This window comes from Perognathus longimembris, chromosome 11 (genome assembly GCF_023159225.1).
Source record: "Perognathus longimembris pacificus isolate PPM17 chromosome 11, ASM2315922v1, whole genome shotgun sequence".
NCBI classification, from domain to species: domain Eukaryota; kingdom Metazoa; phylum Chordata; class Mammalia; order Rodentia; family Heteromyidae; genus Perognathus; species Perognathus longimembris.
Window position 1 is genome coordinate 52,469,401 of NC_063171.1, and position 14,774 is coordinate 52,484,174.

At 40.1% G+C, this 14,774-nt stretch overlaps 1 protein-coding gene and 1 non-coding gene across 6 annotated transcripts in view; both read right to left on the reverse strand.

The window, feature by feature from the left end:
• Rps6kc1 (ribosomal protein S6 kinase C1) overlaps nt 1–14,774 on the reverse strand; it is a 139,941-nt gene extending 125,167 nt beyond the window's left edge. For 3 of the 5 annotated variants that reach the window (XM_048356705.1, XM_048356704.1, XM_048356703.1), the window contains exons 1-2: nt 14,600–14,774; nt 8,267–8,302 (exon numbers count right to left, since the gene is read on the reverse strand). In XM_048356705.1, coding sequence (XP_048212662.1) covers nt 8,267–8,302; nt 14,600–14,704 — 141 coding nt within the window. In that variant the 5' untranslated portion in view covers nt 14,705–14,774. Of the gene's footprint in view, nt 1–6,871; nt 6,888–8,266; nt 8,303–14,599 lie in introns of those variants that run through there. The other 2 variants (XM_048356709.1, XM_048356708.1) reach the window with 2 other exon arrangements.
• Nucleotides 12,544–12,650, reverse strand: LOC125360316. The gene has a single exon (XR_007212706.1). It is a non-coding gene; the product is annotated as a U6 spliceosomal RNA (small nuclear RNA).

Genomic DNA, 14,774 nt, shown 5'->3' on the forward strand with positions numbered 1-14,774 from the left:
AATATTTTAAATTTCAAGGCAGAACATTATGAGGCCAGCACCATTCAAAAGAAAAGAGCTGATCAACTCATGGGAGTTAGGAAGCAGAGAAAGGGAAACACAAGAAGGAGCCAGGGCAGCATATAGTCAGTCTCAAGGACATGTGCCCAGTGTCTTCCTTCATTGTGCCCAACCTACTTTTTACCACATCCAAATAATGCCATTGTATTTCATAATATATCAAGATTATACCAGAACCCTCATGATCTAATTTTCTCTGGAAATATCATCATAGACACATCCACAGTATGCTTTACTAATCTCCTAGGTATTTCTCAATCTAGTTGACAATCAAGATTAATGATCACAGAGGGAAAAAGGAAAGGTGGGAGAAAGAAAGGGTAACAAAGGGATGAACATGATCAAAACACAATACATCATTATATACATGAATGGAAATAACATAATAAAGCCCTTATTTCATACATTTTTTTTTTTAGTAAAGTACTACAGGGTTGAGCTCAGGGGCTCAATCTTAGTAGCCAAGATCTCTACCACTTGCACTAGCCCTTTTTGCTTTAATTATTTTTGGCTAGGGTCTTATGTTTATATCCAGGTACCTGGACTGTTCTTGCATAGCTGGGATGAAAGGGTGCACCATCCAGTTACTGGTTCAGAAAAGGTTCTAACATTTTGCCCAGTCTAACATCAAATTGTGATCCTTCTGAGTACTACTTGTATTACAGGTTATCTGCTTTGGTATTTCAACATCCCTACTTTTTTCAAAACACTACATGGTCACAACAGATGAAGAGATGAGAAACATAGCCCCCTGCACTGTCAATTTCACTATCTAGTTAGGAAACAAAAGCCAGCCCTATGATATATCACAAGATGGGCTGATAAATGCTTGAGAGGGAGCACAAGAGAGGTAGAGAAGGGGCTCCTCAGCCAGCTACTTTAGAGAGTGTCATCTGAAGGGAAATGGTCATTAGGAGAAAACAAAGGGGGAAGGAAGAAGGCAGAGGTCATCTGTATTCCAATTAAGGAAAGGCCAGGATAAAGGTTTCATAAAGGTAGAAGATGCCAAGCATACGTTTCTAGAACTTTGGCTTTGGAAACTGGCTACTAGTGGGGACACTCCTTGAGGTAAAGCCATGAAGCAGCAGTACCAAGACAAGACAGAAGTTCAGCAGGTTGCAATGGCTCTCACCCATAATCCTAGCTACTCAGGAGGCTGAGATTCAAAGCCAGCCCAGAGAGGAAAGGCAGTGAGATTCTTATCTCCAATTAATGACCAGAAAACAGGAAGTGAAGCTGTTGCTCAAAGTGGTAAAGCACAAGCCTTGAGCAAAAACACTCAGGGACAGAGCCCAGGCTTTGACTTCAAGCAGGAAAGAGAGTGGAGGAGGGGAGGAAGGGAGGAAGAAAGGGAGGGAGGGAGGAAAAAAGAAAGGAAGAAAGAAGAAAGAGAGAGAAAGGGAGGGAGGAAGGGAGGGAGGGAGGGAAAGGGGAAGAAGGAAGAGGAGGAAGGAAGAAGATCAGTTGTAAACATTTGGCTAAATGGGTTTGTGGTAAGTCCCAGAACCATCAGCACATAGGAGGTAACCACTCAGGAGAAGTTTCTCTACAATGAGCAAACTGACAATGATAGTGATGGGGGAAACTCTAATACCAAAGGACCAGGCTGAAGTAAGGGAGAAGAAACCAAATACATTGTTATAGAAGGTGGCCCAGAGGATGGAAGCTTTTTTATTTTAAAAGACAGCACAAAACAAATGCTGACAGCAAAGAATCAACTGGATCAGTAAAAGATAGAATAAGGATAATCTACTGAGTTGGGAATTGAGCCCAAAGTGTAAATAGTAAAACGTCTCAGGATAGCAATGGCAAGACTTCACATGATTTTATCTTTTTTTTTTCTCTGTAGTTTCTGATCTTGACACTTGAACATAATTGTTTTAAGAAAAAAGTGCTATTTTATATTTTTTTAATATACCAATTTATGGTAGTACCACATTGTCAAGGAATTAGGAAGAGCTGGGCAACAGCTTATGACAGCCATGTCTTATGTAATAAAGCCAGTGACATTATGAAATAGGTAAATACAGAAGTTAATGCCACTGAAGGTTGAACATAAAAGCTATTCAAAAGACTGTAGATTGCAGAAATCATTAAATTTACAAAGAAACTGGTATTCTAGTTAAAGTCATTTGTGTAAGGTTAGCCAGAAATGAAACCCACCACATGGTTCAGTCAGAAAGGAGTTTATTGGGGGGAAAGCAAACTGCCAGCCCATACAAGCTGGGGGTGTGGGAAGACGGAGGGGAAGGAAGAAGGGAAAAAGAGAGAAAAGAGCAACAGAGAGTAAGAGAGAAAAGGAAAGAGAGTGGGGACTGTGTTAAGCCAGATTATATAGGAAAAGGTAGGAGACATGGCCAGGTGGATTGGATGTGACCTCAGACAAAGAGGAGGGCTCTTAATAATTATGAAAAAGGGTGCTGTCTTTGGCTACTTCCTACTGGCAAGGGGTATCGACATTAGGGATAAAAGGTAGAGATGTGGCCCCTTGGGAAGAAAGCAAGCAGCAGCTGACCCTTGGTGGTAGATGCCAGTCCTTGAATGAAGTCTGGAAGACGTCTCATAAGGCAGGGCTGTAACTTACTAGGAATGGACCACAAAAACTTGTCAGAGTTATTTCTCTAAAACTGCCCGCTTTTTCCTTTGGCTTGTAGAGTAGATCAAACCCAGAATGGCTAGCTAGTCTGTGAGAGGAAACCTAGAGGGAAGTCCATAGAACCAAGCCCATGTGGCACTCTCCAGGGCACAAGCCAAAAGGTTGGGCCATTGAGACTGATTTTCTAGCCTAGGAGGAATTTTGACTTTATGGAGTAGTCTGGTGAGGACACAGGAGTCCATAAGGACATAGATGGGGGTCCACATGAACATAGACAGGGGATCCACAAGGACGTGGAGTCAAATTCTCAATTCAGGCATCCCTGAAATGAGAACAGACTGGCCAAAAAGGCATAAAGGGTCCCTCTGGCATGGTCAGACAAACAGAGGGACCTGTAAACAGGAGTCACTCACCAGACTTAGAGAGGAGATAGTGTGGTGGATGCGTAGCCAGCAATGGTAAATGCAAGAAGTCCCAAGTAAGTTTTGGCAGTTTGGTCCAAGGAGGGGCAGTCAAGGAGGTGAATTAACCCTCAAAAGAGAAGAGGGAGGAGGGGATCCAGAGACTCCTGACTCTGTCCCCTCCTGAGTCACAGCACCAGATGTAAGGTTAGCCAGAAAGGAAACCCGCCACAAGGTTCAGGCAGAAAGGAGTTTATTGGGAGGAAAGCAAACTGCCAGCCCACACAAGATGAGAGCATGGGGAAGGAAGAAGGGAAAAAAAGAGAAAAGGAAAATAGAGTGGGGACTGTGTTAAGCCAGACTATATAGGAAAAGGAGGGAGATACAGACAGGTGGATTGGAAGTGACCTCAGAGAAGGGGAGGTAACTACCTCCAGATGTGTCAGTTAGCTAGGTAACTCAGGAACTGGGTGCAGACTTAAACAGGTGGGAGGAATCTGCATGGAGCCCTCCCAGGGGTGGACCTTACAATTTGTTTTTAAGATAACTTTTCCTGCCAGTACTGGAGTTTAAACTGAGGACCTCACAAGTGTTTCCCTGGACTGGTTTTGAACTTCAGTCCTCCAGATCTAAGCCTCCTCAGGAGGTAGTTACAAGCTTGAGTCACCAGCCCATAGCAAGTTTTTGGGGGAGGTTTGTGTTTTGGTTTGGTTTTTTCCTTTTGGCAGTACCAAAGGTTGAACTCAGGGCTTCGTGCTTGGTAGGCAGGCACTCTACTATTTGAGCCATACCAGTAGCCCTAGTTAGGGTAACTTTTAAATAAAGGAAGAACAACTTCAGGGAAATTTTTAACAATCACAGTAATGTAATTATAGTAATGATTAAAATATCAGATTGTCTTAACATGTGCAGAATCTGTCAGAGCAAGAGTCAGCTTAAGAGCATGAAGATCAGTGCTTCTTCACCTCACCCTCATCTCCTCACTCACACTCCTTGGCAACACCAGGGCTGTTTGACCAAAATATCTAGATGTTGCAAACCATCACATCCATTGCCTCCATTACTTCTCATTGTCTGTGTATCTGTGTGTGTGTGTGTATCTGTCTGTGTGACAGTTCAACCACTTAAACTAGGCCTGGACACTGTCCATGAGCTTTTACTGTTCAAGGCTATCATTCTCCTACTTGAGCCACAACCTCCATTTCTGGCTTTTTTTTCCCCCATGGTAAATTGGAGCTAAAGAGTCTCATGGACTTTACTGCTTGGGCTAGCTTTGAACCTTGATCCTCACTTTGGCCTCCTAAGTAGCTAGGATTACAGGAGAGAGCCAACAGCCCTCAGCTCTTCTCACTCTTTTAAACTAAACTTTAGAAGGGTCCCAGAAGTTTTTAAAATGAAAAGATGAGCAAAAATATATTTCCAGTACATGAGGAAGTGCTAATGCTTATTTTGTGACTATAAAAAGTACCCAAAGACATAGGTAAAATTTATTTTCTGGTATCTGATGCTTTCCCATTGTGTAACAACAATTGCATTACTGACTCAAACCTACATAAATTTCTTACTAATTAAAGTCACTGTAAACAAAATGTATTAATGAGGGGGCTGGGGATATACCCTAGTGGCAAGAGTGCTAGCCTCATATACATGAAGCCCTAGGTTGGATTCCTCAGTACCACATATATAGAAAACAGCCAGAAGTGGCGCTGTGGCTCAAATGGCAAAGTGCTAGCCTTGAGCAAAAAGAAGCCAGGGACAGTGCCCAGGCCCCAAGTTCAAGGCCCAGGACTGGCAAAAAAAAAAAAATGTATTAATGAAATATTCAGTGACAACTATACATAGACCACAAATTTAATAAAAACTCAACATTCCCTTAGATGCTTTTACATGCAATATGTTTCATTCTCGTGTAGTTATATTTAATATCAAAAGATTTTAGATCACTATATATTAGCAAAATTACTCAATTCAATTCACATTGTCCTTTTTATGTTCATTTAGTATTTAAAATCTGCTGGATCCTCTTTTCTGCCAATCAACATCATAATCATATTATTTGCTTATAGACTTTCTTTTCCTTTTTTTAAATAGTCTTTTCTTTTCCCTTGATACATTTCCAATTAAGTGATATAAAATTCAGAGATTTCTGGTATAATACATAGAAAGTTCTATTGTAGTCCTTTTCCTTTTCCAAATTTCACTTGTGAAATATGCTAGCTGTAGAGAAGTGGTTATTGTTTTTTTTTTTTTTTTTTGGCCAGTCCTGGGCCTTGGACTCAGGGCCTGAGCACTGTCCCTGGCTTCTTCCCGCTCAAGGCTAGCACTCTGCCACTTGAGCCACAGCGCCGCTTCTGGCCGTTTTCTGTATATGTGGTGCTGGGGAATCGAACCTAGGGCCTCGTGTATCCGAGGCAGGCACTCTTGCCACTAGGCTATATCCCCAGCCCGAGAAGTGGTTATAACTTACTATTTTAAAAGCTATGAAAGTGAGGATGCAGCTCCAGATTCTTCAGCCTTCCATAAGCTGCTCATGTTCTAGAGAATCTACCAGTGAGAAGCCACAAATTAATTGTGGCTGTCCTGCTACAGCCATTCATAGGGGTGTTTTATTTGTTTAACTTCTGCTGTGTGTGTGTGTGTGTGTTCAAGCTCCAGTAATGAGGCTTGAACTCAGAGTTTTATGCTCTCATTTCACTTGCTTGTTCATGGTTGGAAGTCTACCACTTGAGTTAGCAATTTTATATTTTGAAGAAAAATCTGGCTTTTCTGCCTGGGCTAGCCTTCAACTGTGATCCTCCAAGTCTCAACTTCCTGAGTAGCTAGGGTAACAGGCATGAGTCACTGGTGCCTGGCTCACATTTTTTTTTTTTTTTTTTTTTTTGGCCAGTCCTGGGCCTTGGACTCAGGGCCTGAGCACTGTCCCTGGCTTCCTTTTGCTCAAGGCTAGCACTCTACCACTTGGGCCACAGCGCCACTTCTGGCTGTTTTCTGTATATGTGGTGCTGGGAAATCGAACCCAGGGCCTCATGTATACGAGTCAAGCTCTCTTGCCACTAGGCCATATCCCCAGTCCCTCACTTTTTTTTTAATAAACAAAATTTAGAGGAAACTTTCTAAAATATTTTAGAAAAAAGGAATCTTAAATATTTTCCTCTACATGAATATGTTTGAGCATTGTTAAATAGAAAATAATGAGATCTGGTAGGATATGCCAAAGTACACATGAAGAAAAACAACAACATTTCTCCAGCTTTAAGAATAGCATATTATTATAGTCCTAGATTTGGCTGGACTAAAAGTGTAGGCCATGCACTGATGGCTTGTGCCTGTAATTGTAGCTACTCACAAGGTTGAGATCTGAGGATCATTGTTCAGTCAGCCTGGGGAAGGAAAATTCTCTGAGACTTTCTTCTCCAATTAACCACCCAAAAAAGCCAGCACTAGATCCAGGATACACACACACCACACACACACACACACACACACACACCACACACACACACACACACACACACACACACACACACACACAGTACAGTCCTCAATATCCCTATAAAGGCTGACTAAATTATAAAGTAAAAACTAAATGAATTAGGTAATAGAGAATGAAAGAAAAAATGCAATTTTAAATAGTGAATTCTCGTCCTAAATGAGAATGACAATGCTTAAACTAATAAGAAACAACCAAAAAAAAAAGGAGTACTGTTATGATTTCAAGTTATTCTGTCTTTTAAGAAGCCAATTAGAAGACATTTTGCAAAAATGTGTCACTTCTAACAAAGGATCATGCAATTTTCTAACTAAAGACACTTACAAGAGTTTTCTGATGAATGGTTCACCACCAGTTGTTATTACAAAAGAGTTTTCCCCAAAAAAGGATTAAGGAAATGGCAGAGAGTGTGTTCATGGATAAGTAGGTTCAGGATTCTCCCTGGAAAAGGGGAACATCAAGCTACAAACTACAGCACAGCAATCAGACAATTCATTCAAAGGAAATACAACTCATCTCCAATATTAAAAGAGCTGTTGATTTTCAAAAATGCAATAGACTAGTGTTAGCTATTAATTCAACATAATTAGAATGCTAAAGAATAATCAATACACTTAATTGGTATGTAACTAGACTATTGAATCAATGGTCAGAAGTACTTTCACTGGCATATACATACTTTTCTTTCAAAATAACAGTATTACAGTAGTTTTTCTTTTCCCTTCCTATTGGGGAAGAGAAGGTATTTCAAAACCCATTTTTACACATGCCTTTTATTGTACATTTTAAACATAAGGCAAAAACAAGTATCAGGTCAGATACATCAAGAAATGGTAACATATAAACTTAAAATATTTTTTAAACCTGGTGGAGAGACACACACACTAACCAGTAACCATCAATTTAGATGAATCAAGCCAGTATGTTCAATGAAAAGTAGTGAGGCCTGCATCTAAAAAGAAAGTGTATACCCCACGTAAAGATACTAGAATTCGATTGGGAAAAATAACACTGTTACAGACTCAAGACTGTTAAATTACAAAACAATTTTAAACACTTGATTAGGGGGAGAGTCTTAATGAAAATGGGCAGGGATGAAAATGAACATAAAACAAGAAACATTACAAGAAACAAGCTCCTCAGTAAGGACTCAATAAGATATGTTAGCAAGCATAGAATAAATACAAACAGAGGATTGCACAGGTTTAAGGGAAGACAGAGCAGGCTGGTATCATTTTGTAGAGGGGGCGGGGGTGATGAAAGTAATACAGAAGAACTAACTTTAAAAGTTAAAAAGAAACAGCTATATATCTAAGGCAATTAAAAGACTCCTACTCCCTTTAAAGATTATGATCTTTTAACATACTTGTTATCAAATACTTGTGTTTTATTAAATAATCATCATGATTTTGAAATGGGTAGTGGCCCTTAACTAAAACTGCAACCTTAGTGATATTAGTTTCAAGTACAATTAGCACTATTAGAAAGCATTGTAATTCCTCAAATTCTTTCTGTACAACCTAATACATACAAAAACTTAATACCTACTTAGTAGATATGAAGTAGGGCTCTTCAGCTACTACTCTATAAGCTAAAGACAATCTCCAACAAACACAAAGACCGACATACAAATAACTCAGGCAGTCTCTTCAATAAAGTATTTGATTAAATTTTTATCTAATGTACAAAATGAAATTTTCATATGGGTAAACAGGTTACCTCCTGAACATCCTCTGGATTTCTTCGTGAAACAACCTGAAACAAAACATATAAAGAATATCTAATCATTATCAAAACTTAAAATGTTATATATAATTATTTTCAATAGTATTTATACAAAAACTAAATGTTTACAAAAGAAAAATAAGTACTATTTCACTTACTACATATCCAGCTATATAATTTGACTATCTAAAACAACAAAAGTTAAAGGGAAAAAACCCAACTAAAATTAAGTTAATGTATTGCATTAATGAGAGAATAACTCCATACTCCATTCTTGCTTATTAGATATCTACCCACTTCCCAACCTATATATAAATTGAAGCATAGAGTTAATGAATCTACATTCAGCTGAATGAATTTTTTTTTTGTCAGTCATGGGGCTTGAACTGGGAGCTACTTGAGCTCTACCACTCTACCACTTGAGCCACAGCTCCCCTTCCTAGCTACTCAGGAGGCTGAGATTTGAAGATCATGGTTCAAAGCCAGCCTGGGCAGGAAAGTCTGTTAGACTCTTAACTCCAATTAACCACCAAAAAGTTGAAAAAAGAATTGTGGCTTTGAATGAAAAAGCTCAAGGAGTAAGCACAAGCCCTGAGTTCAAGCCCCAGGACTATCACAAGAATACAAACAAAATAGCCATGTGTGGCTTAGGACCACCATATTCAACAATACATATTTAGAAGAGGTTAAAACAGGTAATTAACAATCATGTATTATCCAAATAATTCATCTTAACTATTTCTTTCAAATACCACTCTCCCTCCCTCCCTCCCTGCTTATTTTCTTCTCCCCATCCCTCTCATCTCCTTCTCTCCCTTCCCCCATCTCACCACCCTTTCCTTCCTCACACACACTTTTCATATAATTAAATATGGACACTATTATTTCACAGATTTAAGTGGTTTATTTTCCCTCCTATAAGTACATCTTGTAAAATTTACTGATAAAAAGTCATGAATAATCAATTAACTAACAATCAACCCACCAAAATAGTCAACATAGGGTTTATTCAGATATGGCTGACATTTTTATAGACCATATTATTTCAAAACCACAAAAGATTTCCTGAATTTATAAATAATCTCCCTGAATAGATGGTAAGTGACCTTCAGGTGACAGGATAAATTGTTTCTTAGTTGGATGTTATGTCTTAAATTTCCTTAAAGTACTCCACTCCTGGAAATCATGTATAGTTCCAAACCAGAAGATAAATAACCATTTGACTTTACATCATATTCTTCATTACCAGCACAGCTAGAATCTCTGAGTATCCAGGATTACAGATAAGTGACACCAGGCCCAACTTATACATGGAATTGTAACCAGCTAAGTTGTTCCCCGGCTAGCCTTGAACCTCAATCCTCCCAAATATCCACCTACCAAATAGCTGGAATTACAGGCAAGTGCCACTGTACCTAGCCTCAGACCCAAATATTTTTAACTTTTGAAACTGTTAGTAATCAGTATAGTAAGTAGTAACTCTAAAACAAAACTACTATAAATTCACTAAATTGCTAGGAATAATGTTTTTTTCTACATGGACGTTGTCCAGTGCTGGCACTGGCAAAGAAGTAGAAATACAATTCAAAATAATTACTAAAGCAAATAAGGGCTCAGGAGACTGAAATCCAAGAATCATGGTTCGAAGCCAAACTGGATAGGAAAGTTCATAAGATTCTTATCTCAAACTAACCACCAAAACACCAGAGAGATGTGGCTCAAAGTGGTAGAGCACTAGCCTTCAGCAAAAAGGCTGAGGGACAGTGCCCAGGCCCTGAGTTCAAGACCCATAACTGACAAAAAAAAAAAAAGCACATCAGAGTCCATCCATACACCCTTGCAGAAAGCTAGATCCCATGTTAAAATTAATTAATAATAATTCTGTAGTCTTAAGGCAGCACTGTCTTTTAAAAATGAATACATGTCTTTTAATTTCCAAACATAATGTTTCCACTTAATGTTGAGAAATCATATGAAATTTTGCAAACTTCACATGATGAAAACAGCCAGAAAAACTGCTAATAGTTTTTTAAACTATGTCTCTTTCAACTAGAAAAGCAAAAGAAAATTTATAGCAGAACTTTCTAATTCTAAATAAGGATACTCATTCTAGATAAAAATAAAGATGAAGCAGGGCACCAATGACTCATGCCTGTAATCCTAGCTACTCAGGAGACTGAGGTCTAAGGATCACAGTTAGAAGCTAGCCCAGAAAGGAAAGTACAGGAGACTCTTATCTCCAATGAACTACTCAGAAAAAGCCAGAAGTGGCACTGTGATTCAAGTGGTAGAGTGCTAGCTTTGAGCACAAAGAGACTCAGGGACAGTGTGCAGGCCCTAAGTTCAAGCCCTAAGACCAGCAAAAATAAATAAATAAGCAAACAAATAAATGAACAGCTGAGTAGCTTAGCTGTGTAGCTCAGTCTAATTTTACTGGTAGATAGATAGATAGATAGATAGATAGATAGATAGATAGATAGATAGATAAGCTGAATGAACCAAAATGGAAACATTACAAATATCATGGCCCTCACTTAATAAAATGTGACTTTGCTGTCAAGTGTAGATTCTCCTTCCCAAAAAAAATGTATTTATTTAAAGTTGAGCACTGGTGGCTCATGCCTGTAACTCTTATCTCCAATAGACTACTCAGAAAAAGCAGGAAGTAGTGCTGTGGTTCAAGTGTTTGAGGCTAGCCTTGAGCACAAAGATGCTTAGGGACAGTGATCAGGCACTGAAGTTCATGCCCCAGGATTGGAAAAAAAAAAAAAAGGTTTGCAATTCTTCTGTATAGCTTGTCTGGAAACTTCTGTAAATCTTAGGTTAGTAAATTAAAGGAAAAAAGTTATTCTAAAATTAAAATTTTTTTAAAGTTATTTTAAAATTAAAATGCAACATTTTAACTGGGAAATCTGTTAACATGCTTGTGATTAGCCACAAAGTCAACTGAGCCTGCCAGGTTCCAAAACTGTACAAAAAGGACAAAGGAGATATAAGATGAAAGAGCTCTTTTGCTTTCCAAAATTCAACACCAGTGCTTTCACTGTTTCTAATTCTTCTATAGAAATAACCTGCAAGGAGCAAGAATACAGAAATTGTCCCCTAGAGCTAGAATAAAATCAGTAGCAGGAAAGACACAGAAGACATTCCTAATTTTATCTCATGAAGTTCTCAAAGGAGCACTACTTACCTGCTTTAATTCTCCTGAGAAAAGATGTTTTTCTCCTTAATACCCGAAACATAATAAATACATTATTTTTATAACATTGGGCAGTTATCTTTAAAATACATATATATGTTAACCCTCAAATCTTAAATTTAAAAACAAAATCTGCAATGTATGCAATAAATAAGAACATAAACAGTTATAGGGAGAAAAAAAATCAGTGTAAGCAACTTTCAAGTTAAACAACTACTATAATATGTTGCATGTATATTATCTGCATTTGATTAATCCTAAGAAAATGTGCTTTCTAATCTTCGAATTTATACTATCATAAAAGTAAATCTGGCAAATACTGTAGTCCATGGCTTAAGAGACTGAAGGCCTGAATGTCCTTTTTCAAAGAACACGAATAATCATGGTGCTTGCTGTTTCCAACTGAGGTTCCACACATTCCTTACCCCTAGCCTTTATAGGCTCTATTCCTTTCTTCTACCTTCAATGCCCTCTCCTTTTATAGCATCTTCCATCTTTCACTACCTATCTTAATTGGTACATATCCTCTGATCCTTTTACCCAGGAGCAATCTCTGTCTTCTCATTTCCCACCGCTCTTTTCTGTAGCATCTGGGGCACTTAACCCTTTCCTACTCTACTGCCCTTCTTCAAGTAAAGTAAATTGTTCTGCTGCAGTGACCTGAAGAAGAAAGGCCCAGGCTCTCTTCAGTCTTGCAGCACTCCTAGCGCTCAATGCCTGGAACTAAGCAGTCACTGACTGTGCTGTCTAGAAGGGAAAGGAAGACCTTCAACAATTTCTTACAGCCACATGTAACAAGTACCCCGCCTCAGTCGACAAGAGGAAACAACTACCAATGACAGAAATCTACTCTACACCTACCACTAGACATGGGCATATGAGCAGATTAATACAATATAATTTTGGTTAGTGTTACAATAAGGAGTAAGTAGTGTTATACAAAAGTCCTATTTGAGCCCAGTGCCAATGGCTCATGCCTATAAACCTAGCTAATCAGGAGGCTGAGATCTGAGGATCCTATTTCAAAGCCAGCCAGGGCAGGAAAATCCCTGAGATTCTTTTTTTTTTTTTTTTAAATAAGGAACGCTTCACGAATTTGCGTGTCATCCTTGCGCAGGGGCCATGCTAATCTTCCCTGTATCGTTCCAATTTTAGTATATGTGCTGCTGAAGCGAGCACCCTGAGATTCTTATCTTCGATTAACCACCAGAAAACCAAAAGTAGAAAACCAATAGTGCCTCAAGTGGTAGAGTACTAGGCTTGAGCTGAAGAGCTCAGGTACAGCACACAGGCCCAGAGTTCAAGCCCCACAGTGACCCTCCCCCACCAAAAAAAATCATGGTTGTTCAACATGGCCCTGATTGTATAAACCACAGGGCAGAAAACTTGTCTAATTTTTTTTATTTTTTTTGGCCAGTCCTGGGGCTTGTACTCAGGGCCTGAGCACTGTCCCTGGCTTCTTCTTGCTCAAGGCTAGCACTCTGCCACTTGAGCCACAGCGCCACTTCTGGCCATTTTCTGAATATGTGGTGCTGGGGAATCGAACCTAGGGCCTCATGTATAGGAGGCAAGCACTCTTGCCACTAGGCCATATCCCCAGCCCCTGTCTAATTTTTTTTGAAGCTCCCAATGACTAAAAAGGTTTCAAGAATGGTATAACACAGACCTCTTAATCTCGTAAAATTTCTTAGAGAACCTGAAGCTAACACTATACCTATATAATAACCTTGCTTGCAAACTGGGAGTGCTCAGAAAAGCAATCTGCAATAACAAGGCCTGGTATTCCCCTTATATTTAATAAACTTACTCACCCCTACCATCTCACATCTCTACCTGTGCACCATTTCCATAAGCCACCTGCCACTGGCACACCCAAAACTCACCTAAAATCTACTTCATCTTCAAGTTCTTCTCAAGACCTACTTCCCAAGCTGTCTACACACATGCATACGACATTTTCTAGATGTATATTACTACTTAATCTGTACCACCCTCCTTCAAAAATTAATGACAATAACACAGTTAATCCATAACATTTTAGATATTTTGGAGCTCAGCAGAACTGATCAAAAAGTCCAGATCTCTCACTGACTTGCAAATATAAAAACAGACAAGTCACTACATTTTTTTGAATCCCTATTTCCTGATCATTAAAATGCGGACGACATTGAATGATGTATACAAAATGCCTTACATAGTGAACACAAAAAAATGCATTAACAATAAATAAGTACATACTTGTCTAATACTTTTGCTTTCCTAGAAGAGGGATGCAGATTCTTTCAGGCTACGATGAGCAAGGAATGCAGACAGAATGTACTAATTTCTGGGAGTCAAGGCTCTACTCTCAGGAGGCTGAGATCTGAAGATCAAGGTTTCAAGCCAGCCTGGACAGGAAGTCTGTATGACTCTTATCTCCAATTAACCAGCAAAAAGCTTTAGTGGAGCTGTGACGTGGTGGTAGAGAGTCAGCTTTGAGCAATAAGCTATGGGGCCGTGTCCAGGCCCTTAGTTCAAGCCCGTGTGTGTGTGTGTGTGCGCGCGCGCGCACGAAATATTAAAACTCAGACCCATTAATTGATAGAGAGCACCCTCACAACTTTCAAATGCGTCAAGCTACCTTCAACACCTTTCCTCCTAAGTTTCCATGAAAAACTCAGAGATAGCCCCATACTGAGACCACAGGTTGGAGGCCAAATGGGCCTCCGAGCAAACCGGGCGCTGAATAAAAAGCTAGAACCAACAACCTTCTATTGCATAAGGCAGACAAGGCATAAATTAACAATCCTGAAGCGCGCATTATCCCTCGGGAGCAAGCAAAACCACTTCTGCAAATGCTGCTCTGAGAGAAAGTCCAAATGGGACCGAGACTGAGTCATCGATTTAAAACCACCCACCAACGCCCCACCCCGGAATGGGAACCCCCCCCCCCCACCGCGGGGTTACTCCACCGGGGCCCTGGCACCCCACATTCAGCCACGACCGCAGCCTTCCTGAGCCCCCCATCTCCGACGCGAGTCCTGTCACTGGGCTCTGGCACCACGTCAGGCACTGCCACGCCCGGGGTTGCACCCCTGGCCCCCAGGTCCCCATCTGGGGTATTCCTCCTGTCCGACCCCAAGACTCACCCGGGCGGTGACCTTATACACCGTGTAGCCCCTCGGATGTCGCTGGGGTTCGGTGACAGTGTAGAAACGGGCCAGGTCGGCACTCTGCCCCCGAGGAGAGGTCATCCTCCCACCGCCTCGGCCGCAGCCGCCAGCCGGGTACCATGGGGACAGCCCCGAGCCACAGCGGTCCCGG